The sequence below is a fragment of the Pimephales promelas genome, chromosome 22 (genome assembly GCF_988280905.1).
Source record: "Pimephales promelas chromosome 22, fPimPro1.hap1.1, whole genome shotgun sequence".
Lineage (NCBI taxonomy): Eukaryota > Metazoa > Chordata > Actinopteri > Cypriniformes > Leuciscidae > Pimephales > Pimephales promelas.
The window spans coordinates 12,378,918-12,405,792 of record NC_142790.1 but is presented as its reverse complement, the minus strand read 5'-3'; the positions used below and the strand labels follow the sequence as shown (position 1 = coordinate 12,405,792).

Here is a 26,875-nt window from a genome sequence, read left to right as displayed (position 1 = left end):
GTTTAACTCTGGGGGAGTGGTAAAATGAGCCTATTTCAAAAAAAAAAAAAGTGGAGTATCCCTTTAATTGTATTACTTTTCTGGTAGCAAACATCTGAAGTATAATATGAGATATAAGAATACGTTTTTGGTTTGTTGTTGGAGTACTTCAGTCATTCTGACATGGTTTTCAGGGGTACATATTAATGTACATATACTGTGGCTATTATTAATAACACATTTATAGAACAGTGTTTATCATAATATTGCTGGTGCTGCCATTTTTAACACTTAATAAGCCACTCTCCACCACCAACAATCTCTTTAATGCACAGCCTCTTGAGATTTATTACTTTAATTGTTCTTAATCAGGTCGAGACTCCACGCTGGGAAAGTGAAAAAAAATCTGCAGAATCCATCTGGGCCTCTTTTATTAAATGAAGATCAGGAGGTTTCTCTACTTGGCACATCTCAAAGCGCTGAGAGATACTGAAAGCACCCTGATGTATTCTTCTGCTGTCTTCACATGATAAAGATCTCTGCTTTAGTCTATCAACATAAGACACGTCTTTATAGTGTGCTTCCTAATCCTCTTAACATATTATGCATTACCCTCAGGCTGCTTTCATCCAGGTCCTCTCACACACTGACCTGTCACACTTATCTCACGCACCATTAACCTTCACTCCAGATAAAAGCAGCTCATAATTTAAACCATTACGTCTCATGAACAGTGCTCATGAGCGGGGTCAGCTGTGATTGATGGAGGCGGGGTACTCACCTTAATATTGACGCAGAAGGGGTGGTAGCACTGGCCGCATTGGGAGCAGGCCAACAGTCTGCCCTCGGCACCCTGACCGAAGCTCCCACACACCACACACATGTCCTGGAAACACAAGAGAGATCAGAGAACAACCCGCAAAGTTAACTCTCGCTCTCTTAAATAAAGATCAGCTAAGGCTCATATTTTTTTATGTTTTTTATCTAAGATAAGACGGGAGATGTTTTTACAATGATAGCTACATTTCAAATGTTGCCTTCATGCATGTTGATGACATAACTGTGGTATTTTGTATTTTTATCTAAAGCAATGCCATTCAGACATTAAGTGTACAAATACAAAAATATCACACTGTATGTAATAAACTAGAAAAAAAAAGTTTGATAAGACAAACTTTAATTTGGCTTGAGAAAGCCAGACCTCGGGTTTCAGAGAGTTTGAAGAAGTGTAAAGTAGTTTGACGTTTAATAGATGGATTAGTTGGAAAGAAAGAATAGCTAGAAAGAAAGAAAACGATTGGTTAGAAAGGAAAGATTAGTTAGAAAGATATATAAATAATAGATAGATAGATAGATAGATAGATAGATAGATAGATAGATAGATAGATAGATAGATAGATAGATAGATAGATAGATAGATAGATAGATAGATAGATAGATAGATAGATAGATCAGTTTCAATGAAAGAAAGATTAGTTAGAATGGAAGAAAGATTAGATAGAAAGAAAGATGAATTAGTTAGAAAGAAAGAATGAAAGAAAGAAAGATGGATTAGTTAGAAAGAAAGAATGATAAATTAGAAATAAATAAAGAAATAAATATGGATTAGTTAGAAAGAAAGAAAGAAAGAAAGACAGACAGATGGATTAGAAAGAAAGAAAGATGGGTTAGTTAGTTAGTTAGTTAGAAAGAAAAAGAAAGAAAGATGGATTAGTTAGTTAGAAAGAAAGATGGGTTATTTAGTTAGAAAGAAAACGAAAGATGGATTAGTTAGAAAGAAAGATGGATTAGTTAGTTAGAAAGAAAAAAAAAGAAAGAAAGAAATATGGATTAGTTAGAAAGAAAGAAAGAAAGAAGGATGGATTAGTTAGAAAGAAAGATTGATTAGTTGGAAAGAAAGAAAAATGGATTTGTAAGAAAGAAAGATTAGTTAAAAAGAAAGAAAGAGAGAAAGATACATATATTAGTTAGAAAGAAAGAAAGAAAGAAAGAAAGAAAGAAAGAAAGAAAGAAAGAAAGAAAGAAAGAAAGAAAGAAAGAAAGAAAGAAAGAAAGATGGATTAGTTAGAAAGAAAGAATGATAAATTAGAAATAAATAAAGAAATAAATATGGATTAGTTAGAAAGAAAGAAAGAAAGACAGACAGATGGATTAGAAAGAAAGAAAGATGGGTTAGTTAGTTAGTTAGTTAGTTAGAAAGAAAAAGAAAGAAAGAAAGATGGATTAGTTAGTTAGAAAGAAAGATGGGTTATTTAGTTAGAAAGAAAAAGAAAGATGGATTAGTTAGAAAGAAAGATGGATTAGTTAGTTAGAAAGAAAAAGAAAGAAAGAAAGAAAGATGGATTAGTTAGAAAGAAAGAAAGAAAGAAGGATGGATTAGTTAGAAAGAAAGATTGATTAGTTGGAAAGAAAGAAAAATGGATTTGTAAGAAAGAAAGATTAGTTAAAAAGAAAGAAAGATAGAAAGATACATATATTAGTTAGAAAGAAAGAAAGAAAGAAAGAAAGAAAGAAAGAAAGAAAGAAAGAAAGAAAGAAAGAAAGAAAGAAAGAAAGAAAGAAAGAAAGAAAGAAAGAAAGAAAGAAAGAAAGAAAGATTAGGTAAAAAGAAAAGAGAAAGAAAGAAGGATTAGTTGGGAAAAAAAAGATTGATTAGTTAGAAAGAAGGAAAGAAAGATGAATTTGCTAGAAAGATAGATAGATTAGAAAGAAAGAAAGATTAGGTAAAAAGAAAAGAGAACGAATGAAGGATTAGTTGCAAAGAAAGAAAGATTGATTAGTTAGAAAGAAGGAAAGAAAGATGGATTTGCTAGAAAGATAGATAGATTAGAAAGAAAGAAAGATTAGATGAAAAGAAAAGAGAAAGAAAGAAGGATTAGTTGGAAAGAAAGAAAGATTGATTAGTTAGAAAGAAGGAAACAAAGATGGATTTGCTAGAAAGATAGATAGATCAGAAAGAAAGAAAGGATTAGTCAGAAAGAAATATTAGTTAGAAAGAAAGAAATATTATTAGGAGATAGAAAGAAAGAAAGAAAGATTATTAGGAGATAGATAGATAGATAAAAAAAACAACAGACTTAATTTTTATCCATTTCTGGTCAAGTAACAATTTGGAGACAATGAGCATATGAACAACTGTGCTGAGCTACTCATATTTATCAAACAGTAAAAATGCCCGTCATCCTGCTCCACGTCACAGACGCTGAATGAAAGGAGAATTTTAGAATGACGGGACACTCATATATTTGACACTTTATTCAACAGGAAGATACGCTGCAGTCATACGCTATTTCAACGTCATTGCACATGCGCAGTCCTTTCAGTTTCGGTTTTCAATCAGATCAAGTTTACATGTTCTCTCGATCGAATTAGAACAGGAATAAACCAACCCTTTCAATCGGATCAAAATCATTCGGATCGAGCTGTTTGCGTGAAGGCTTTTCAGGCCGATTGAGCCGTCAATCCGATTACTAACGGATTATTTGGTTGCATGTAAATGTAGCCCTTGACTGCAAAAATACTTACTTGTTTAAGTGTGAAGGAGTCAGAGGTGGAGAACATGACCACAGTGTTGTGCATGGAGTTCTCCTCCTCTTCTTTTACAACATATGGAGAATCCATAAAGCTCACCTGTAACAGGGCACATGACACCAGTTCAGTTTCTAAAATATCACTACAGTGTGTCTAATACTATCATGGTTGCTTCTGGAAATGTTTTCAGTGTAATCATGCAACTGAAAAGGTCAAATATGGTCAATCTCACAATTTTTTATAGATAACCAAATACCACATGGTCTACTTTCACATTAAGATCAGCTATGGACAGTCCTAGTTTTTGGCAACTGTCAAAAACTCGCATTTTAGAGAGCTTTGAGGCTAGAAATCGTCAATCTGGCAACACTGCCATAAAACTGGATCGTTAATATTTAACGGCTTGTCGTGGTGCGTGACAATTTAGTGTGTCACTGGATTATAATGAGACTGGTGACAAAGTTAAGACAAGATGTTCATTATGTGTGTACACTACAGAACTGCTGCTGAGAATAAAATTGCCGTATTTATCATATTGGCAGCCAAGTACATGCTGGCTCAATCTCCCCCATCACAAGTCGTTCGTGTTGGGGAAAATGTCAGCATTTGCTATTTTGAAAAGGCCATTTGGGCTGGGAACTGCTGCTGAAGCTCTGCTGAGCGTGAGTGCATTTCTCAGGCTTTAATGTGAACATTAAGCACATCTGAGTGCTGTTTTATTTATGCTTGTAGAGGTGGGGGCTTCATACCCCAGGGGTCACCACAGGGCTGCTCTCCATCTTTAGCCTGGAGCGTCCCCTGCCACCTCTGCCAGACAGGTTAGTTCCCCTGGGTCGCCGCCTTCCAGGAAAGCCAGATCCACGACCCTACAAGATAGAGTCAGGGAGAGAAGATATTCATTTCTTTGAAGGCACACTTTGTGAAAATTTAGTGTGAATATATATAATATGAAAGGGCAAATACTCATTGCCAACAGGGCTAGATGACATATCAATCATCTAGCCCTGTTGTTTTATTGTTTTGCTGGTGATATAAAGTAAACCAACATGAGGAGGATATCATATTGAATTTAATGTGCTTAATAAGCCATTAAGTTCCCTAAAGACAGCAACAGTAGGCCACTTGTCTCTGGTCAATGAATTATAATAGTATCTCTGATTTAAACCGTAGAAGTGGGGAAGCTTGATCCATTTTCACAAATTATTTATTTTAAATTTCAGTTTTATATCATCACTATTCTCTGAAGAAAATAAATAATAATAATAATGAATTATCTCCCTTTCAAGCATTCATGTAACATATTGGGCCCTATCTTGCACCCGGCGCAAATGACTTTGTACACTGACGCATTTATCATTCCTATTTTGCACCTGGGCAAAGCGGACTTTTCCCTCCACAGACGCACGTCGGTAAACTAGGAAATTAAAGGAGCAGTTCACTTTTGAAAAAACTTTTGCTGATAATTTACTCACCCCCATGTCATCCAAGATGTCCATGTCTTTCTTTCTTCAGTCGAAAATAAATTAAGGTTTTTGATGAAAACATTCCAGGATTTTTCTCCATATAATGGACTTCAGTGGGAACCAGACGGTTCAAGTTCCAAAAGAAACTTTCACTACAAACTGCAAACTTGTTCAAAGGGCTTTAAATTATTCCAGACGATAAATAAGGGTCTTATCAAGCGAAACGATCGCTCATTTTTTTTTAAATAACAAAGTTTAAGTTTTATAAGATCAAACGCTCGCCTTGCTCTGTTCTGTGGTGCACGTTCGTGACTCTCCTGTTCGAACTCGTTCAACAAAATGAACAAATCTTTTTCCGAATCAATTCGTTCGTTTCTTTCACCGAATGAACCAAATGACTCGGAAAAAGATTTGTTCATTTTGATGAACGAGTTCGAACAGGAGAGTCACGAACGTGCACCACAGAACAGAGCAAGGCGAGCGTTTGATCTTATAAAACTTAAACTGTGTTTTTTATTTATAAAACGAGCGATCGTTTCGCTTGATAAGACCCGTATTCATCGTCTAGAATCGTTTAAAGCCCTTTGAACAAGTTTGCAGTTTGTACTGAAACTGTCTTTTGGAATTTGAACCGTCTGGTTCCCACTGAAGTCCATTATATGGAGAAAAATCCTGAAATGTTTTCCTCAAAAACTTTAATTTCTTTTCGACTGAAGAAAGAAAGACATGGACATCTTGGATGACATGGGGGTGAGTAAATTATCAGCAAAAGTTTTTTCAAAAGTGAAGTAATCCTTTAACTTGCACTCCCTGGGCGGGTCAGCGCAAAAACGAGGCGTGTTTCGGCGCAAACATTCCCTAGTGCTTTTTTGCAGTTCCAGAAAACAACTGAGCCAATGACCAGAAAAAAAAAAACTAGTCTAAAGTGGTGCGTTGCGCATACATCCAGATGCTATTTTAAAGTAGTTTACTCATTCATCAAAAAGAAAGAATCTTTTTCCGAGTCATTTGGTTTATTCAAAAAAACGAATTGACTCGAAAAAAGATTCGTTCATTTTGATGAACGAGTTCGAACAGGAGAGTCACGAATGTGCATCGCAGTACAGAGCAAGGCGAGCATTTGAGCTTATAAAACTTAAACTTTTTAATTTATTTTCTTTAAATGACCGATCATTTCGCTTGATAAGACCCTTATTCATCGTCTGGAATCGTTTAAAGTCCTTTGAATAGTTTGCAGTTTGTACTGAAAGTGTCTTTTGGACCTTGAAATGTTTGGTTTCCACAAGTGCATTATATGGAGAAAAATGCTGGAATGTTTTCATAAAAAACCTTCATTTATTTCCGACTGAAGAAAGAAAGACACGGACATCTTGGATGACATGGGGGTGAGTAAATTATCAGCAAAAGTAAAAAAAAAAGTGAACTACTGATGCATTTTACTTTTGCAAATGATACATTATTATAAGAAAAAAAAATATTTAAACACGAGGGAAATCATTTTTGTGTCCATGATGATGGAAATAAAATTGCCATAAAGCTTACACATTTACCCAAATTATTATAAGCATGTTTAACCCAAGCTAATTTGGGTGGGTATGTCCCATCCCCAATGTCACTTCTCTTTCTTTTCCAGTCCTGGCGAGAACATCGATCTCCTCGGCTGTGAACGATTGTGAAATTGTGCAAAATTGTGAAATTGTTTAACGGCGCAGATTGTGTAAATGCGCCGTTAAAATAGAATTGCGCAATGGAACAAGTGCACCTCGCTCATCATGCTCTTAAAGGGAATGTTGTTTCCCATTATGCCCAAACCACACATATGAATAATGTAGCTACTTCAGACCAACCCCTTTTAAACTTGCGCCGGCCGCAAGTGTCATTTATCCCGCCGGTAAAATAGCAACAGCGTCCAAGACCTGCCCACAAAGTTACTTGCGCTTCGCGCTTGATACTTGTGTTTCAGATCATTAAAATAGGGCCCATTTAGTTATGATGGCTTGACAAAGCCATCTTTACTTTTTTTTTAATAGACTTTAATAGACTTTTATCGATGAGGTCTTAACTTTTTATGGAACAACTCAAAAGTATTTATAGTGTGTTCCATTTGTCCTTGGAAGTGAGAAATACTTCAATCCCAGTAGCAACTGGAACGCCCACTTAAGTTGGAGTTGGAGCGGCTAGGAAACTCAGGGGAACCGAGTGGGAAATTTAAATAAGGAATATCGTGACTTGTTCAAAACTCAAGACTACAACCGAGGTGTTTCAGGGGTTTTAGAAACAGTGGACTTTGTGCTTCGCAACTTTGCAGGCCTTTTTCATGATCAAACTGCAACATTACACATTAAAAAAAAAAGAATGTTGAAAATGAAAATGTTGAAGCAATTTTGTACCAGATTTTTAAAACAAATGTCCCTTTTCTCGCACTGAATAGAAATGCACACAAATTATCCTCTAACAGCACATGGTACTTTTGCTAGACTGATTTGGTTAAACAATGCTTTTGCTGTTTAGATGAAATAATTATCCACCTATAACCTAGCTTGACACGGTGGAAAACTTTCGAGGCGGCACCAAACTAATTGCATCTGTGTTTGTGATACAAACTCATCCATCCATCCATCTATCCCAAGACCTGGCCCTCTGGGGTTCAGTTCAACTCCCTGAACACTGCACTGACTTACAGATCACATTTCAGGCCAGGCTTCCGCCAACTTGCCCTGCTTCTGAAGGTGTCACGTTGCGTTTGCATCGAGGCTGAAGCTCTGGCCCAATTCCCACTTCCTCCCAGGTAATTACCTCACAGTAGCCAAGAAGCACTACTCAGACAGGAGACGTCAACTTCATTTAGAGAGATTGCCTAAGGAAGCTTGGCGCACTCCATCGCCTTTACAGTCTGAGTCTAATTTGTGCAGAAATGAATTATGGAGTGGGAAAAAATAGACTAGGGTTAAGGAAGGCACTTCTTTAAATCTGCCTGAGTGCAGCCACACAGAAGAACAGCAATTCTGATGAGATACTGCTGCAATAGGAAGGGTGCAACTCTGGTGTTTCATGCACATGCATATGAACATGCAATCATAGAACTTTTATTATAGTAATCTACAATGTGATCTTGGAAAAGTTAAATGGAGAACAACAGAACGTAGCAAATCGCATTGCATTTCACTTTTGTAATGTGAGTGACAAATAATATTCAGTGAGACATCTAATAGAATCATGAGGGGATGAAACACTACGATATTACTGTTTGCCTGATCACTCGGCCTTGCTTATGTCAGCATTTTGACATCAAGAGTAACGGGCGGCAGGAGATGATAAATTGTGACCAGGGACATTTATGGTCAATAGGGCAATTTTTGATTTCATGTTGTGTTTAAAAAGCACGAGCAGATATTGTATATTATGGACAACCCTCTTTCAATGTATCCCTGAAAAACAGCAGCCACTTCGTCCATGTGTATAATTTTCTGTTCACATATAATATGTATCAGATCGAACGAAGCCTTTGGCTAGTGTGCTGTCTCACACTGGTTTTTAGAATCTCACACAATGAGCATTATGTTTTTAAAGGGACACTCCACTTTTTTTTTTGGAAATAGGCTCGTTTTACAACTCCCCCAGAGTTAAACAGTTGAGTTTTACCGTTTTCGAATCCATTCAGCCGATTTTCCGATATTTGTAAGAATATCAGTAACCAGGCAGTTTCTGGTCTCATTGACTTCCATAGTAGGAAAAAAATATACTATGGAAGTCAATGAGACCAGAAACTGTCTGGTAACTGATATTCTTCTGAATATCAGAAAATCGGTTGAATGGATTAGAAAACGGTAAAACCCAATGGTTTAACTCTGGGGGAGTGGTAAAATCCTATTAGTGATTTTATTAGCCTATTTCTAAAAAAAATAGCGACCTAATAGCGACCTATTAGGCTATTTCTAAAAAAAAAAGAAAAAAAAAGTGTAGTATCCCTTTAAGACAGCATGTCATGTTAAAAATAGGTACATTTTTGTTTTTAAAGCCCTGTTTAGTGTTTTGTATTGTTGGTTGTAGTGGACTTCTACTGCTGGATGAGTACTAAATTAACATAATATATCATGAACAAGATGCATAAACTACTATCAATGACTGTACATTGCACTTATAACAAATCCATGTAACAGACTCACATTGTTAAGTAATACATTCTCATAGCCATCTTAGGTATGATAACCGAGCCCGTTCTCATCCTTTGGCGTCATATAGGTGACGCCATATGACATTTCGTCAAAATACTACGCACATGGCACCCTTTAGCATCAAAAAAACATGCAGAACCCAAGGCGTCATACAGGTGAGTGGCATCCTTTAGCAGACCCTACCCCAGACCTAAACCTACCCATAACAGTGCGTGTTATATTGACGCTAAAGGGTGCCATGTGCGTAGTATTTCGACGAAATGTTATATGGCGTCACCTATATGACGCAAAAGGATGAGAATGTGTTGGATAACCTCTACACCATATTTGATCTTACCTTCTAAACTAAACTAAACCAGCCCAGACCCACCTTAAAGGATTAGTTCACTTTTGAAAAAACTTTTGCTGATAATTTACTCACCCCCATGTCATCCAAGATGTCCATGTCTTTCTTTCCTCAGTCGAAAAGAAATTTAGGTTTTTGATGAAAACATTCCAGGATTTTTCTCCATATAATGGACTTCAATGGGAACCGGATGGTTCAGGTCCAAAAGACAGTTAATAACAGTTTCAGATGCAGCTTCAAATGTCTTTAAACGACACCAGAAGATGAATAAGGGTCTCATCATGCGAAACGATCGGTTATTTCAAAGCTTATTCCAAAAATGTAACTTTTCTAAGGACAAATGCTAGCCTTGCTCCATTCTGTGAGGAGCGTTTGCAACGTCACGTAGTACGTAATTACGTTCAAAAGGTCACGGGCGACGTAGCCAGAAGTACAGAGTCAGAGTGTTTACAAGTTGAACGCATAGGTTGAACGTGAAAACTAACTCAAACGCTGTTTACAAAAAAGGAATTAAAAGGTAAAACAACGATGTCGGACGATTTTGATTCTGTACTTCCGGCTACGTCGCCCGTGACCTTTTGAACGTAATTACGTATTACGTGATGTTACAAACGCGCCTCACAGAATAGAGCTAGGCTAGCATTTGTCCTTAGAAAAGTTGATAAAAGCTGATATCGTTTAAAGACATTTGAAGCTGCATCTGAAACAGTTATTAACTGTCTTTTGGACCTTGAACCATCCGGTTCCCATTGAAGTCCATTATATGGAGAAAAATCCTGGAATGTTTTCATCAAAAACCTAAATTTCTTTTCGACTGAGGAAAGAAAGACATGGACATCTTGGATGACATGGGGGTGAGTAAATTATCAGCAAAAGTTTTTTCAAAAGTGAACTAATCCTTTAAAAGCTCAGTCCCCTACAGGGGGCAAACCCTTCAACACCCTCCCCCACATTTACCAATCTCATGGTCCAGATGGGCAGCCCGTGCATCGGCCTGGTCTTTGGGCTGTCCCAGGCTTCCAAGCGCTCTGGAGACCAGGAAGGCGAGCTCATTGCGCTACGGTTACTCCATGCACCCTGAGGTAAAGCGGCGGAGAAGAGACGGAGGGGGGTGGGGGGTGGTGTATTGATGATGAGGGGAAGATGAGGGATGACAAAATGCAGCAAACATAAATGTGAAAGCCAGCAACAAGAACACAGCATGTCAAATGAATGCAATGCTTTTATACAAATGCATCATACCAAGCTAATAAAGAGAGATATTAAGTTTGAGACAAATACCTGAAACATGACAGTGATGTTATTCAAAACGCTTGATGTTGTTCTAAGAGAAGCAAATGTGAGAATTTGCCTTTGAGCGAGTTTTACTTTGTAGGGGAAGTCTGCTACAGTAAGTCCTTATTATTACTACACCTTATAGAGCGTCAGCCTCCATGGAAACAACATTGATTATTTGTTTGCACAAAACAAGCCTGATCATATCAGCATGACAACAAGCAGCTCTTTTAGAATTTTGTAAAGCGCAAAGTGTCATGGGGAGCATTTAGCCTGTTTAACGAGCTAATGAGGGTTCGTCTTTGTAATTACAATGCATTACACAAACACCACAAGGCATGTTTTGTTTTACAAAATGAAAATTATTTTTTAGAATTATAAATAATAAATAACAGCCATTGGTTGGTTAATCTTTTTCCCTTTTTGCTGTCATGTATCGTTTTGTCTCAAACTTTAAAGAAATGTCTGAGCTTCAACACAACTTAATGTCTCACGACAACTTTTTTCAAATAAACGTGCCACAAGGCCACCGTTTATCATTTCCATTGACATTTTTTCTTTATTTAACATTATTTTCTGTGGTAACTCACAAATGCTTGATGTGGATTGGACGTAACTTGTATTGAACTCAGAACATTGCTTCCTAATAAAACAAAAGTACTTAAAGACACAAATTACCATTCCTTAAACACAGAACCCAAGAATTGTTATTATGGAATAAAAAAAGCGAAAAGCTCTCAGAGTGAGTGAAGGGAACAACTGAGAAACAAACAAATATCATCATGCCAACATGCCTGTGAATAAAGACATCAAAATAAATAAATGAATACAACAAAACTATAATTTGATTAAAGGAGTAGTTCACTTTTAAAAACACTTTTGCTGATAATTTACTCACCCCCATGTCATCCAAGATGTCCATGTCTTTCTTTCTTCAGTCGAAAAGAAATGAAGGTTTTTGATGAAAACATTCCAGCATTTTTCTCCATATAATGAACTTTACTGGTAACCAAACGGTTCAAGGTCCAAAAGACAGTTTCAGTGCAAACTGGAGACTGTTCAAAAGGCTTTAAATGATCCCAGACGATGAATAAGGGTCTTATCAAGCGAAACGATCGCTCGTTTAAAAATAAAATAGCAAAGCTTAAGTTTTATAAGCTCAAACGCTCGCCTTGCTCTGTTCTGTGATGCGCGTTCGTGACTCTCTTGTTCGAATTCGTTCATCAAAATGAACAAATCTTTTTCCGAGTCATTTGGTTCATTTAACAAACGAAATGAACAAATTGACTCGAAAAAAGATTTGTTCATTTTGATGAACAAGTTCGAACGAGTCACACAGAGCATTTGAGCTTATAAAACTTAAACTTCGTTATTTATTTTTTAAATGAGCGATGGTTTCGGTTGATAAGACTCTTATTCATCGTCTGGAATCGTTTAAATCCCTTTGAACAGTTTGCAGTTTGCACTGAAACTCAGTAGCGGTTCTAGGCACGGGCGAACCGGGCAGTCGCCCGGGGCGGCATTTCTTCATGTCACGTGGGGGGCGGCACGAGCAGTTAAAAAAAAAATACTCTGTGCCGCGAAGTTTTTCTATTTTTTATCATTTCGATTCAATTATTGGTAATTATGTAATTATAATTACAATTGCGCCCTGCTTGCTGAGAAGGTGCCGAGCGCAGAAGCGATGTCAAGGGGATCTCCTGATTAGTTCACGTATCGCGTCTTTTGCGCGCTCGAGGTCGTTATTTCAAATCCTCTATGTTTCAAATAGGCGCACGGGAAGCGCGCTCATTATGCGCTCACGGGGAGCGCGCTCATAAACTTTTCAGTATGGGAGTGCACGTGCACCCAAACACTTGGGGGTGTTTTTTTCTCTTCTCCGTAAATAAATCTTTTAGCAGAGCTACAGCAAGCGTTTTTCTGTGGTGGAAATACATTAGCTACTAAAACTGCTTTGTCGTTGTGTAGAGCGCAGTGTAATGAGTGCATGGTTCTATAGCAACGACAGCCATGGGAAAATCGGTACGAATTTTACTATTAATAATAAAAGATAAGCTACTGTGCATTATAAATGCCAGGAATGTATCTTTATTGACTCATTCTTTTTATAGAGATGATTTAAATGCTGAAATATGAGGTTTATCTTTATATAAAACCCTTTTTTGTGTGTTAACCTTTTTTTAAGTTTAATAGGTAAAATGAAAGACACTCCTTTAAAACAAATTTTTAATGTTATTAACTTGGTGAATTGATTTCACTGTGTATTAGGCTTTTTGAACAAGATTCTGTGTATGTGATCATTTTGGTCACCATATTATCTAATACTTTTCATAATGATCAACTAAAATCAACTTTAATTATGAGTTTTTACAGTAGCCTCTAATATGCAAAGTTGTTTTTTTTTTTTTGGGGGGGGGGGGGGGGGTTGCGCTCGAAGGGGGTCTCGCCTTGGGTGTAATTCAAAGTAGAACCGCCACTGCTGAAACTGTCTTTTGGTCCTTGAACAATTTGGTTCCCAGTAAAGTCCATTATATGGAGAAAAATCCTGGAATGTTTTCATCAAAAACCTTCATTTCTTTTCGACTGAAGAAAGAAAGACATGGACATCTTGGATGACATGGGGGTGAGTAAATTATCAGCAAAAGTTTTTTTTTTTTTTTTTTTTTGAAATGAACTCCTTTAATTGACAGTGATTAAAAAAAAAATAATGATGTTGATATTGCTGATGCCTTTAATCGCAAATCAATGACCATGCTATGTCATTTCGGTGAGAGTATGTTGATAAAGTAGGGTGTGTCTTTGTATGCATTTAATTTCCTGCCCTTGGGCTTTTCAAAAGGGAAAAATGTAAAATAAATGGAGAGGTGAAAAATTTAAACGCATTGGTAGGTGCCAAAAGCCACTTTAACAAGGTATATGCACGTGGCAATATGAAAACTATCAACCAGCAGACACATTTTTCCAAATGATAAACTCAAGCTAATCCCAATATGACTCTGAAACTTCTTCAAAATTCAGACCGCAAAGCACGCCTGATCGTCGCTGAAGAGAGTCAGCGGGAGTTACTTCAAGAAAGCGATGAAACGCTAGAAGCTCATTTGCACAACAAAACGAAATCCCTCTCTTATGCACACATGATAACACAGGGGTGTGCATACACTCATGAACGCACTTATACACACCAAACCGGAAACCTCAGTTGGAGCCAATGACAGCTGCCCACCCTTCAAATTACACTGTGCCCAGATGGCACATACTCCAGAGGGAAAAAACAACCAGAGCCATATAAACTAGCATGAATAATACATACATATACTATTCTAGACATTCAATTTCACATCATATAGTTCCAAAAATACAGTGTCCAAATATAAGCACTAAGTGCTTAGCCGTTGGTTACATTTTGCTAGACTGTCAACACATTTAGAAATTTTGAAAACTAGATAATCAGAAAATCTCTCTGCTTGTGAATCAATGTGTTGGGTTTGCTGACATCAAGTTTACAGACTTGTTTTGGAGGGCTAAGTTTTGGAGACAGGATGTGTAACGCCCATTTCACACATTCTCCGTGTACGGTACAGGAGCACAGTGCTTTCACATATGCTGCGTTTGCAGTGTGCAACTGATCCGCGGCTGTACCACAAACACATTCGTATGTCAAATCCAGAAGTAATCAGCAACATTTATTTACAAAAAAAAGTTGTCGCCAGTGCGATTCTCTTTGTACACATACACACAACGTATTAGGCTATTCAAAGCATTACTTCTATATAAAATATATAATAGGCCAAGTTGTTTAAGCAAGTGGTAAAATTTAACCATGTACTTATATTAAAGGGATAGTTCACTTTGAAATTAATTTTTGAAATGTTTTAGCTTGCCTCAAGGGCATCCAAGATGTAGAGATCACTTCCGGGGCTTTCCAGCGCTTGCGCGAACAGAAGCGCCCGTGCCTTCAGATCAGTTTTACGTGGCTGTGGTTACAAGATGTAAAAACTAGATAAATACTATTTGTTTTCTTACACAAACCGCTCGTTTCGTGTCTTAGGCCATCAATGTGTACTTACATTTACAAGTCATTAAATCATGTTTAATTTGGACTTCTCTGTGCATGCTCTTTGAGGTGGTGACCATAAACCTCCATTATATGACCAACGGACAAGAACGATTTGATCTAAAAATATCAAAATTGAAAATAGTGTGGAAACAAAGACACCTACATCTTGGATGCCCTTGAGATAAGCTAAAACACATCAAAAATTAATTTCAAAGTGAACTATCCCTTTAAAGTAAAAAGGTAACAGTGCAAAATTGTAGCATTTAATTAAATGCATTTACAGTGAGATTACTACATTTTATTTAATTAAATGCATTTATAAATAAATGACTACATTTTAATGTCAATTTGTGTTCATTTTGACGACAAACTACACGCCGTCACTTTAATTCAGCGTGTGCAGCACACCAAAAATAGCGTAAATGATCGCTGCACTGCTGTATACGCACCGCAAAATACGCACTGCAAACGGAGTATGCGTGAAACGGGCGTGATAGGTTAGCAAAATTAGCTGAAATTACTTACAGCCCCTTTTAAAGGGATAGTTCACCCAAAAGTGAAAATGTGGTCATCATTTACTCACCCTTAAGTCATTCCAAACATATGACTTTCATTCATCTACAAAACAAAATGAACGGGCAAAAAAGTGATGGCCAGGACCGTTTTTTTTTTTCCTGCGTGACGACCATGTTTGAGTTTCCACGAGAACCAGTGAGGTTTGATCTTGTGCATCAAGCAATCTAGAGCTTTCTCATCATATTTGAGCTCTCTGTATATGTACTGATCAATGTTGTTTATATATAAATACATAAGCATAAATTAAACCTGTTTATCAAAAGATTGAATCTTGGATTAAACAACTTGATTCTTATGAATATTAAAAATATCTTCAAGACCATTTCAAGAACATGAGTGAAAGTCTATAGGTTTGGAACAACAATTATAATTTCTGGGTGAACTTTAAGTTGCCAAGTTGCCATTAACACACTTGCATAGACGTGGCCTGAGCCTTGCTGGGAGCTGTGCTATGCTCTGCCAATCAGATCAAAGACGCTGAAAGCATTCCCAAAATGAGATGCCAAGGTGACCACCAGATAAACGGGAGATAACTCACTCTACTCTTTGTTTCGAAGAATGCGTAAATTAATTGTAGTTTGAAGTTTACTCTCTTGGACACAAAGACACCGCAAAACCATGTTTAATTTAGATTTATGACAACTTAGTAGGAGTTCTCAGCATCCTCCCTTCACCAGAGCTCAAAGGGGAAATGGGTTTGTGCTGTGCTTTCCAGCTCAGTGAGCATTTATCCGAATTACCCCACCTCCAAAAAAACTCCTTTATGTTTCACTAGCATAAACCCAGGCTCTGGAGCCAACTCCCAGCTCCCTCTCTCTTGGGATAATGTGAGTGATGTATTTGAGAAGGGCAGAGGGGGGATTGGGGGGGGGGACTGGAAGGCATGAGAGAGAGCTAGAAAAAAAAAATGAGTGAGCGAGTCAGAGACAGAGCCAGAGAGAGCATAGTAAGAGCCTTTACATGGTAATTAATACACGCAACGCTCTGGCACTAATCAATGTGACGAAGGAACATGGAGAGCAAAGGAATAATTACTGTGTAGCTAAAAATGTGGATCACAGACAGAATCAGTGTCTTAAAGAGACCAAGGCAAACCAGGAGCCTTCTCCAAACAGCCCAAAAAAAAAAAACAGGAGTTTTTACCTGCTTTACCCTTGGCCTTCCAGGAGAGAACTTCCTCTTGGAGATGGCTGGCTTTCCCATACCAATCTTGGGTGTAAGAGGGAAGAAGGTGGTGTTGAAAACACCGGGGCTGTAAGGAGCTGGATTCAGGCTGTGGGTTGGCGTCTGGCTTTGAGATATTTCCCTGGGCGAGGCTTCAGTGGAAAACGGGGACTGGGTCAACTTGGTCGAGCCCTCGGACGACATTGCCGGGGAATGCTTCAAAACGAGGCTCTTATCCTCAATGGGAGAGCTAAAACTGGAGAAACTGTGCTCGCTGACAGGTGTAGTGTCCATTTCCACTGTAGGACTGCACTCTGCAACCAGTGGGACACTATCAGGCTCAGGTAAAATACAAGTGACCACGGGATCTAACACCTCCTTCTCTTCAAGTTCTGGTCGGTCCTGTTTCTGTCCCTGCTCGATTTCCTCCACAACACTCTGGGCTTCTGGGACATTTGTCATCATTCTATCCTTCATATTGGAGGTGTCTGAGGGACAGACTATCATAGGCTCTTCCTCTTGGGCTCGAGAGAGTTTGGGTGATGTTTCTTTGGTTGGCAAAGCAGGAAGAGCTTTTGAAACATCTGCTTCAGGTTCATCCTCTGTAGCTTCAGATAGTTTATCCTCCGTTTCCTTCCCCATTTCCAAAGCACCAATGAGAGTCTGTTCCTGGTTTTGGTCTTCAGAATTGGTAGAGGCCTGAAAGGAGAGGGAGGGTACACCCAATAAAGTAGAGGAGCATGGAGGAGGTTCGGAACCCTCTGTCAAAGTGACTGTAACCTGGATCTCCTGGGGAGGTTCAGCAGCTGCAACAAAAACACAAACCTAAGAACTCTGTGGCAGGAAAACACAATAATACAGAACACTACGCATGTTTATGGACAAGACTTACTGACAGAGAGAAAAAAAACAAGTAAAAAAAAAATATATATATAGTGTGTATATATGAGTAGTTCACTTATCCATGTCTTTCTTTCTTCAGTCGAAAAGAAATTAAGGTTTTTGATGAAAGCATTCCAGGATTTTCTCCATATAATGCACTACATTGAGAACCAAACGGTTCAAGGCCCAAATGAGAGTTTCAGTGCAGCTTCAAAGGTCTTTAAACGACTCCAGACAATGAATAAGGGTCTTATTTGGACCCTTCGAGTCATGACTCGAAAAAAGATTCGTTCATTTTGATGAACAAGTTTGAACAGGAGAGTCAAGAACGCACATCACAGAACAGAGCAAGGTGAGCATTTGTGCTTATAAAACGTAAACTTTTTTATTTATTTGTTAAATGACCGATCGTTTCGCTTGATAAGACCCTTATTCATCGTCTGGAGTCGTTTAAAGCCCTTTGAAACTGCACTGAAACTCTCATTTGGACCTTGAACCGTTTGGTTCCCATTGAAGTCCATTATGTGGAGAAAAATCTGGGAATGTTTATCAAAAACCTTCATTTCTTTTTGACTGAAGAAAGAAAGACATGGACATCTTGGATGACATGGGGGTGAGTAAATTATCAGCAAAAATTTTTTTTAAAAGTGAACTACTCCTTTAAGTTCCTTTTGCCAATTATAGATGCAGCAACTGTCAACAATGTCATTTTACTTATACAACTTTCAAACATCCTCATACTGCTAATTAAAAAAAAACAAAAAACAAGATGTCACAACATGTTACGTTTCCCCTGCAGTCTTTACTGTGTGGGTAAACAAGCTGATCTTTAAAAACCTGCATTTCTGAACATCAGTAATCAGAAACCAAGATTTTAAAAGACTGTGTGTGAGTGCACTATTACATTTTTTTTTGCATATTTTTGGAGCTTTGATGTGCAGAACGTTCTGTTTTTTTGTTTGTTTTGTTTTTTTGTCGACCCAATATGCTCCCAACCCTTAGCATATTTTTGCCAGTGATGTGCATGCTTTGGTCTTTTTTATGCTGAGAAAGACTAACTTACATGACAGAAACTCTTCTGGCTGAGTAGGAAGAGGACTAGTCCTGAGCTCCGTCTCCAACGCCACTTCCCCCTTAGCCTCATTAACTTCAACAGCCATGAAGACATCTAGATAGGAAAGGGAAGTGTTAAGTTGCACAAGGAAACAAATGTGGGACAAAATAGTTGTCCGATGTATTCTGAACAGGCACACAGGGGCCACAATGACATACATTTCTGTTCAATTTAATTTATTGGAAAATACAAGCCTTTTATGCCTTTGGCTTTTGGCTTGCTTAGTTGGGGACACTTTTTATTCAACAATAATATTGACCTGCCTGCAATGACACCATTGTATGACAACTGAACTGAGCTGGACGATGACATCACTGTTTTCTCCAGAGCAGCTGTACAGATAAATTAACTAAATTGACCATCACTGAACTTACTTAAGCTGGACACTCGCTACATAAATCAAGGTGACTTGACTTGATTTGACTACAAAAAAAGTTAGAACACTGTACAAATTGTGAGTAAAAAAAGAATGGAATAATTTAGAAATCTCATAAACTTATATTTTATTCACAATAGAATATAAATGACGTATCAAATGTTGAAAGTGAGACATTTTGAATTGCCATGCCAAATATTGGCTCCTTTTGGATTTCTTGAGAGCCACAAATTCCAAAAAAGTTGGGACAGGTAGCAATAAGAGGCCAGAAAAGTTAAATGTACATATAAGGAACAGCTGAAGGACCAATTTGCAACTTATTTGGTCAATTGGCAACATGATTGGGTATAAAAAGAGCCTCTCAGAGTGGCAGTGTCTCTCAGAAGTCAAGATGGGCAGAGGATCACCAATTCCCCCAATGCTGAGGCAAAAAATAGTGGAGCAATATCAGAAAGGAGTTTCTCAGAGAAAAAATTGTTTGAAGTTATCATCATCTACAGTGCATAATATCATCCAAAGATTCAGAGAATCTGGAACAATCTCTGTGCGTAAGGGTCAAGGCCGGAAAACCATACTGAATGCCCGTGATCTTCCGGTCCTTAGACGGCACTGCATCACACACAGGAATGCTACTGTAATGGAAATCACAACATGGGCTCAAGAATACTTCCAGAAAACATTATCAGTGAACACAATCCACCGTGCCATTCACCGTTGCCGGCTAAAGCTCTATAGGTCAAAAAAGAAGCCATATCTAAACGGGAACCAGAAGCGCAGGTGTTTTCTCTGGGCCAAGGCTCATTTAAAGTGGACTAGCAAAGTGGAAAACTGTTCTGTGGTCAGACGAATCAAAATTTGAAGTTCTTTTTGGAAAACTGGGACGCCATGTCATCCGGACAAGAATGTCCAAGATTAAGACAGTTTTCTAGGGATTGGCAACGATTAATCACATCCAAAATAAAAGTTTGTTTTTACATAATATATTTGTGCCTAGTGTGTATAATTAATTTGTATATATAAATACACACACATGCATGTATATATTAAAGAAAAATGTGTTTTTAATATATCAAATAGTTATATTTATATATAATATTAATTGTGAATAAATATATATAAAATATATACATGCACATATGTCTTAAATATATACATGTGTGGGCATTTATATATACAAATTAATTATACACACTACACAAACATATATTATGTAAACACAAACTTTTATTTTGGATGTGATTAATCGTTGCCCATCCCTAGAAAACTGTCTTAATCTTGGACATTCTTGTCATTAACTCCCAACTGTTTTCCAGAATTAAAATAAACTGGTTTGGTAATCAGATCTTTGCCCAAACTGCATCATAACATGCACAAAAGAATCTAACACACAGGGTAGGCTAGTATCTTATTGCCACACAACTATGGTCAGTGCAGTGGAGACTTTTACATGAGTTAAACCACAGAATGGCGCCACAAACTTATTACAGGTTCAATCTCCTGGCCTGTAGTAACTTGAGGTTTAGTGCATAACTCGACAAAGGCCACAACAATGATCGCTTATGTCCTGCTCCTTAAAGAGATCAAACAAGCAACCATTTAGAAACCATTAACGACCTGTGTGCTATCTTCAAAACCTGTACCATAACAAAATCTGGCATCTCTGAACGTGAATATTAAACCTATATTTAAATTGACCATTCACACCATCAATCAGATGAGATGCTTTGACAGAACAACCATTTTTAAACCTAAATCGCAACTAAATGCATAATTCATTCAGATACATATTATTTTCTACTATTATTTAATCAACATTTTAAATAAAATGTCCCCTCCTCCATCATACTGTTGCGCTTCCTTCACTCTAAACAACGAACAGGAATACTCAAGCTGCCACTGTGGCCCATTGTGCCAGGCATCACCATGACAACACATTCACGAGCGCTGCTCTTGTTAGACACTGCTGAGATGGTCTCATACAGGGCACACAAAAATGAATAAACAAACACAAGCAATGCTCTCCACTCACATGCAAGACAGTATTAGAACAGTGTTCTAATGCGAAACCTTACAAATGCAGGATTTCAAACTTCTATGGACCTAAATATATGGGCTGTAGACTGAATGAAAGAGAACCCACTAAGAAAAAAAAAATACGAATAGGTGTTTGTGTGTAAATTAGGCATTTCATAGTTTAGTTTTAACAAATGGTTTGGGGAGGAGTGAATACAGTATTTATTAAATTGTACATTAAAGGGTTAGTTCAGCCAAAAATGAACTGTTTTAATCAAACAGATCTCATTCCCCATTGACTATCATAGCAGGAAAAAATACATACTATGGTAGTCAATGGGGAATGAGATCTGATTGATTAAAACATTCTTCCGAATATCTTCCTTTGTGTTCAGCAGAACAAATAAACACATAGAGGTTTGGAACAACATGAAGGTGAGTAAATACTGACAGAATTTTCATTTTTGGGTGAACTAACCCTTTAAACTACTTTTTTTTCCAAAGATCAAGAACAAATCTATTTTGAATGACCCCCTTTAATAAGTTTGCAATGTAAAATCTGTATTACACAAGGAAAACATCTTGAATCTGAATGTAACCTGGGGTGTAAGATAACCATCAGAGAGTAAGGATAGAACTGCCATCATTCAGAGTGCTAAAGAGAAGTGAGGTTGACTGATGTCCTGATAATGTCTTCATACTTACAATTGACTAGCAGCACAGGAAAGATGAAAGCCTCACTAATTTAGAGCTGCTAGCTATTTTTAACCAGACAAGTCATAGTGTAGACTAGAGAATAATCACTCTCCCCCCAGACAAAGAACACTACAACAAACCTAGAAAGAACACTCTAATATGCTTAACTACTATAAAATAAGCTTGTCAGATATGTTGAGTTTCATAATTAAATTCTAACTCAAAATAACTTTACTTTGCAAGTTGTGTACTGAAGATGGACACTTATGTTACACATCATCTGTAGAAAATGTGCAAGGTAGTTTGGCATGCAAAACGTAAAGGGATACTCCACTTTTTTTTTGGAAATAGGCTCATTTTACAACTCCCTCAGAGTTAAACAGTTGAGTTTTACCGTTTTCGAATCCATTCAGCCGATTTTCTGATATTCTGATAGAGTTTTTGGTCTCAGTGACTTCCATAGTAGGAAAAAAATGTACTATGGAAGTCAATGAGACCAGTAACTACCTGGTTACTGATATTCTTCTAAACATCAGAAAATCGGCTGAATGGATTCGAAAACAATAAAACTCAACTGTTTAACTCTGAGGGAGTTGTAAAATGAGCCTATTTCTAAAAAAGTGGAGTATCCCTTTAAATGTAACTTATACTGTTGAATTACTGTTGAATACTGTTGAATTGTAACTTATACTGTTGACATAAATGTAAGTGAGTTAATACATCTTAATGCCATTAGACAAATTAATATAAATCTAACGCAAAATATTTCTACTACACGATTACTGCGGCCAAAAAAAAAGGAAAGTTTAAACCATAACTATACAAATAAGAACACTAAGAACTTGCAGCACTTCAAGTAGACTGGGGTGTCTAATTCTGCGTTCCAGGCAACCTGTACCCCGTGTTTTTCCAACCTTATACACGTGAAAGTGCACTGGAACGGCAGTCAAACTAATGACTTCCCACCCGTAAACCAGGGGCGTAGTCAGAATTTTATTTTTGGGGGGTCCCGTCTTTAAATGAGGGGGCAACATTATTTATATATATCAAGTTGATCTTTCCGTGCTTTTAAAAAAAAAGTGTAATATTGTACTTTGAGTTTGAGCGCATGCCATTGTCACGGCATATATATTAACTCTCACGCAAAGATGAAGATGACAGCGTACGTTACGCGCAACACGTTATATAAACAAATCAAGTTTGAAAATAAGCCGCGTTTTACCGCGCAGCATTTTGATTGGTCAATCTATCAATCCTAATAAAACAACTTTTTTTTTGTTTTAAGCAATCAGAAAACTGAGGGGACCGGACATGTAAATGAGGGGGCCTAGGCCCACCCAGGCCCCCTCGTGGCTACGCCACTGCCGTGAACTCGTACTAGATCGACGTACTCCCAGGTACGAGCTCTGACATCACATAGCCCACAAAACCATACAAAACAACAATGGCAGCCCCTACGGATGCAGTATTCCTGCAGGTGGTACAGGGTGAGAATACACTTTAGGACAATATAACGTTTACTAGTTTTCAGTCCATTGAGTGCTAAATGAATACCAAATACATTTCCAAATATACAAATTAAGTAAAATAAAAGGTATAACGGCTTATCTTGCCTTATGCGCCCTTTTTTCCTCCTCCGTTTCCCTTAAAGAAATGATTATAATATATCCCGACAGAAATTATTACAAATGCGCATAAGCCCCGTAAGGTCCGCCATGCTGGTTTGTTTACATCTAGCTACCACAATTCCTTGCGCTCTGGTATCCCTTGCGTCCGCCATGACTGGCCTGGAATGCTACAAAGTCGTGGTTTAAAGTCGTGATTTACGTGCTCAAAAACCTGCCTGGAACGCAGCATAACACCCCGTCTTTTTACGGAATAAAAAAAAAAATCAAATTAGTAAATACACTGCGTTGTGGTCACCTTTTTTGCATTTTATGATGGATGGCGACCAGCCTAAAGGTGCAACACAATTACTGGCGTGTTATTAAAATTCAGATATTATCAGTATACATAAGCCAGATAATCGACATTTCATCTTTCAATATCCCGTCAACGATATATTTATCACCCAAAAAAACAACACAAACAATAACGTATCAGAGGAAGGTTGATTGTGGAGGCGGATTGTGGAAAGAGAGAGATTCAAGATAAGGCAAGCTTCCCATGAGGAGCAGCATGTAAACCATGTAAATGCCTCGGGATACCTCAGTGGTCATGTAGAGTTCAGAAAGGAGGAAAGGCCGCTGAGGTCACGAGGCAGTGATGCACAATGACTGCAGTCCGTCTGGACAGACTAGGGAGAAGAGGAGCTTATTACACGATACTGACACAATCCAAGTCCTGCTGGCTGATTCTGAACACCGGCGCTGGGTTTCAAACACCTATTATTCCTGATCGGGTGTGCCTCAGGGTCCGCCAACTCCCATAAGCCCTCACACTGACTTCACTCGTCAATACTCACCTGGTAGTGTCACCCGGCAGCGTTGCACGCCGCCTGAGAGCAAAGCAGATGAACTTAAAAGGATTTATCATTCCCAGTGTGTATATGACATCAGTCGGTCACGGGCTCTGGCCTCCAGCCTTACAGATTAACACTTCATACAGTAGCTTCCTGAAAGAAGCTGATCTCAAAGCAGCTATGCAGCGCCATCAGTCATCTGTGCACGAGCACAGGTGAGCGTGTTGTTTGTAAACTGGGTCATGTGAGTAAGCGTGACAATGGTTCTTTTCAGCAGTGTCAGGATGAATCACTTATGTCATCACGCGTCCATGGCAACAAAAACCTTCAGATGGGTGGTGGAGTCGTTTTACCTCACCCTTGGGAAAATACCCCCTCAAACATGTGACGAACACATAATGAGGTTCTATAATTACCTGCTAATGAATGTACTAAGGATACTCATATGGACTCAAAAACGATATACGTTAGTCGACCAGTCATCCAGAAAAGCACCCAAATATTTGATGAGTCAATGTTTACCTTACGTGAATGGCTCACGAGCATTGCTGACCTTAGTGGCTGACTTGCCAGAAACTGCTTGTTGCATTGTAATGAATGACCCCCAATTGACCGCTTCTGGGCAACACTGCATTATTTTCAGGATGGTTCACAAAAAGTTTGGTTTGTATGTGAACACTCTGGATGAACTTCATCTCAGACACCCGCAAGCACATGCAGTGAAGTTTGCAAACGACTTGCTATGCGAATGATAAGCCAACTCCTATGGGCAATATCTCACGTCAATGGAGAATACCTCAATTTCGTAAACCTCTGGTTTCAGCCTGGTCGTTCACAACTAGTTGTTGTAAAAAAATCTCAAGAAATGGGCTTGTAAAGCTATGGGAAAGTGGGAGTGTAGATGGTGGGAAGAGGGGAGAAAACCAATAAAAACCTTAAAATACACGGCGCTGCTTCCTTAGAGTATATGAAATATGTCCAGAAACCTTGCTCCAGTCTATATATGAACTATATGATCAACGTTGAAAGTGTCGAGTGTTCTTACATTGTTAGTCATATTTCTCATGTTGTGGTAGTCAAACTTCAGCCCTGACAGCATAGAAGGAAAATACAAATAACAGTTTTGTGCTACTGCGCTGAGGAAACACACACTTACGACACATGTGTCAAAACAGTCAACAGGCAGAGGAGATAAAAAAAAAAAACAGCTCTAAACCGGTCTTTCGTGACAATTTTCAGCTGTAATGCAATCTCTTGCATAATACAGTGCAGTGATTGGATTAAACAAGCTCTTTCTCATTAATAATGCTCAGAAACTGCTGACGTATATTATTACTGTTCAAGCCACTGCAGCCAATCACCACTCCGGATTACCGCATATACCTCTTTTTTTCATGACGTCGGTTCAACTTTGACCAAGCGGAAAAATGAAAAATAACCACTTTTCCCTTAATAATAAACAAGTGCTATTGTTGTTTTCAGTGATGTGCAACCTGTACATATCTGTTAACATCTCAAAAAAATGACACTTTAAGGTATGTTCACACTAAAGTGAATATTCCTTGGAAAAATTACGTGCGATAAACATTTTTATCAATGATTCTGTTCAGACATTTGCATGACATCAATATATAGTATACATATTTTTTACATAAAGGGTTCTTAGCTTTTTTCCATTGCGCGGTGAAGACAACTGGCCAATCATTAAGAAGTTGCTCACATGCCTAGAGCCGCCGCTTTTACATAAAACTACTATTTGGTGCTGCTCATGAACATAGTATTTCTGTTCTGGAAGAAACCAGAGCCGACTCTCTTCTCTATTTGCTGGGGTTTGATAACAGTGAATATAAATCTAAAATGGTGGTTTAAAACATTTTGAGTTACTTGCTTCCCTTTTCTAAAAGTGCCACCGACTGTCAGAGAGATTTTATTCACCCCATTTGCCATTTCTTTCCACTACTAAGGCCTGAACAGACAAGAAATATCACATAAGAAAATCAGACCTAATATTTGTGCTGAACATTAGTGTTAAAGTGAACAGAACTTTATGCTCAAATAACAATAAAAGTATACATTTTAGCTTGGTATAGCCAATGCGTATGTTTAAGCGCACAATTGTTTCTATGGGAAGCGGAGCTTCTAAAAGCAGCTGTAGCTGTGGTTACCGTTTGCTTCTTTTATTTACAAGTCGGGACTTTTACCATTGCAGTTTTTCTGTAGTAACTGAGAGAATCATATTGCTATACTAACACAGTCTCATCCCAAAAAGTCATATAACTGACGTCTTGGGACGTCTTTTGACCATACGTCAATATCCGCCTTTTTAGGGCCCCCTTAAACGTCGGTAGATGGCGATCCCGGGCCGTCATACAACTGACGCTTTACCTTTAACGTCAGTTAGGTGACGGGTTAGGTTTAGGGTTAGGTTTAGGTCTGGGGTAGAGTTAGGATCCCATAACCTCATCTACCGACGTTTAAGGGGGCCCTAAAAAGGCGAATATTGACGTATGGTCAAAAGACGTCCCAAAACGTCAGTTATATGACGTCTTGGGATGAGACCGGGTTGGCTATACAGTATTCAGTCTTCAACATGTTTTATATACAGTATACAACTCATCAACTAGTGACAGAACCAATCAACTACTTGGTGCAATCCTTAGCTGATACAGAAAATAAGAGTGAAAAAACAAACCAAAAATAAAACTGTTCTACATAAATCAATCTGGTATTTGAATTCTGTCTGTCAGTCAGTCCAGCAAAGATACAA

The 26,875-nt window shown here is 38.0% G+C and overlaps 1 protein-coding gene across 9 annotated transcripts in view; it reads right to left on the bottom strand.

Moving 5' to 3' along the window:
- Positions 1-26,875, bottom strand: part of kmt2ca (lysine (K)-specific methyltransferase 2Ca) — a 207,954-nt gene that overhangs the window by 62,246 nt on the left and 118,833 nt on the right. For 8 of the 9 annotated variants that reach the window (XM_039666622.2, XM_039666620.2, XM_039666621.2 and 5 more), the window contains 6 exons: positions 18,512-18,616; positions 16,546-17,372; positions 10,452-10,571; positions 4,260-4,376; positions 3,505-3,609; positions 761-865 (listed from right to left, as the gene is read on the bottom strand). In XM_039666622.2, the coding sequence (XP_039522556.2) occupies positions 761-865; positions 3,505-3,609; positions 4,260-4,376; positions 10,452-10,571; positions 16,546-17,372; positions 18,512-18,616 (1,379 nt within the window). The remainder of the gene's footprint in view (positions 1-760; positions 866-3,504; positions 3,610-4,259; positions 4,377-10,451; positions 10,572-16,545; positions 17,373-18,511; positions 18,617-26,875) is intronic. The other variant, XM_039666626.2, reaches the window with a different exon arrangement.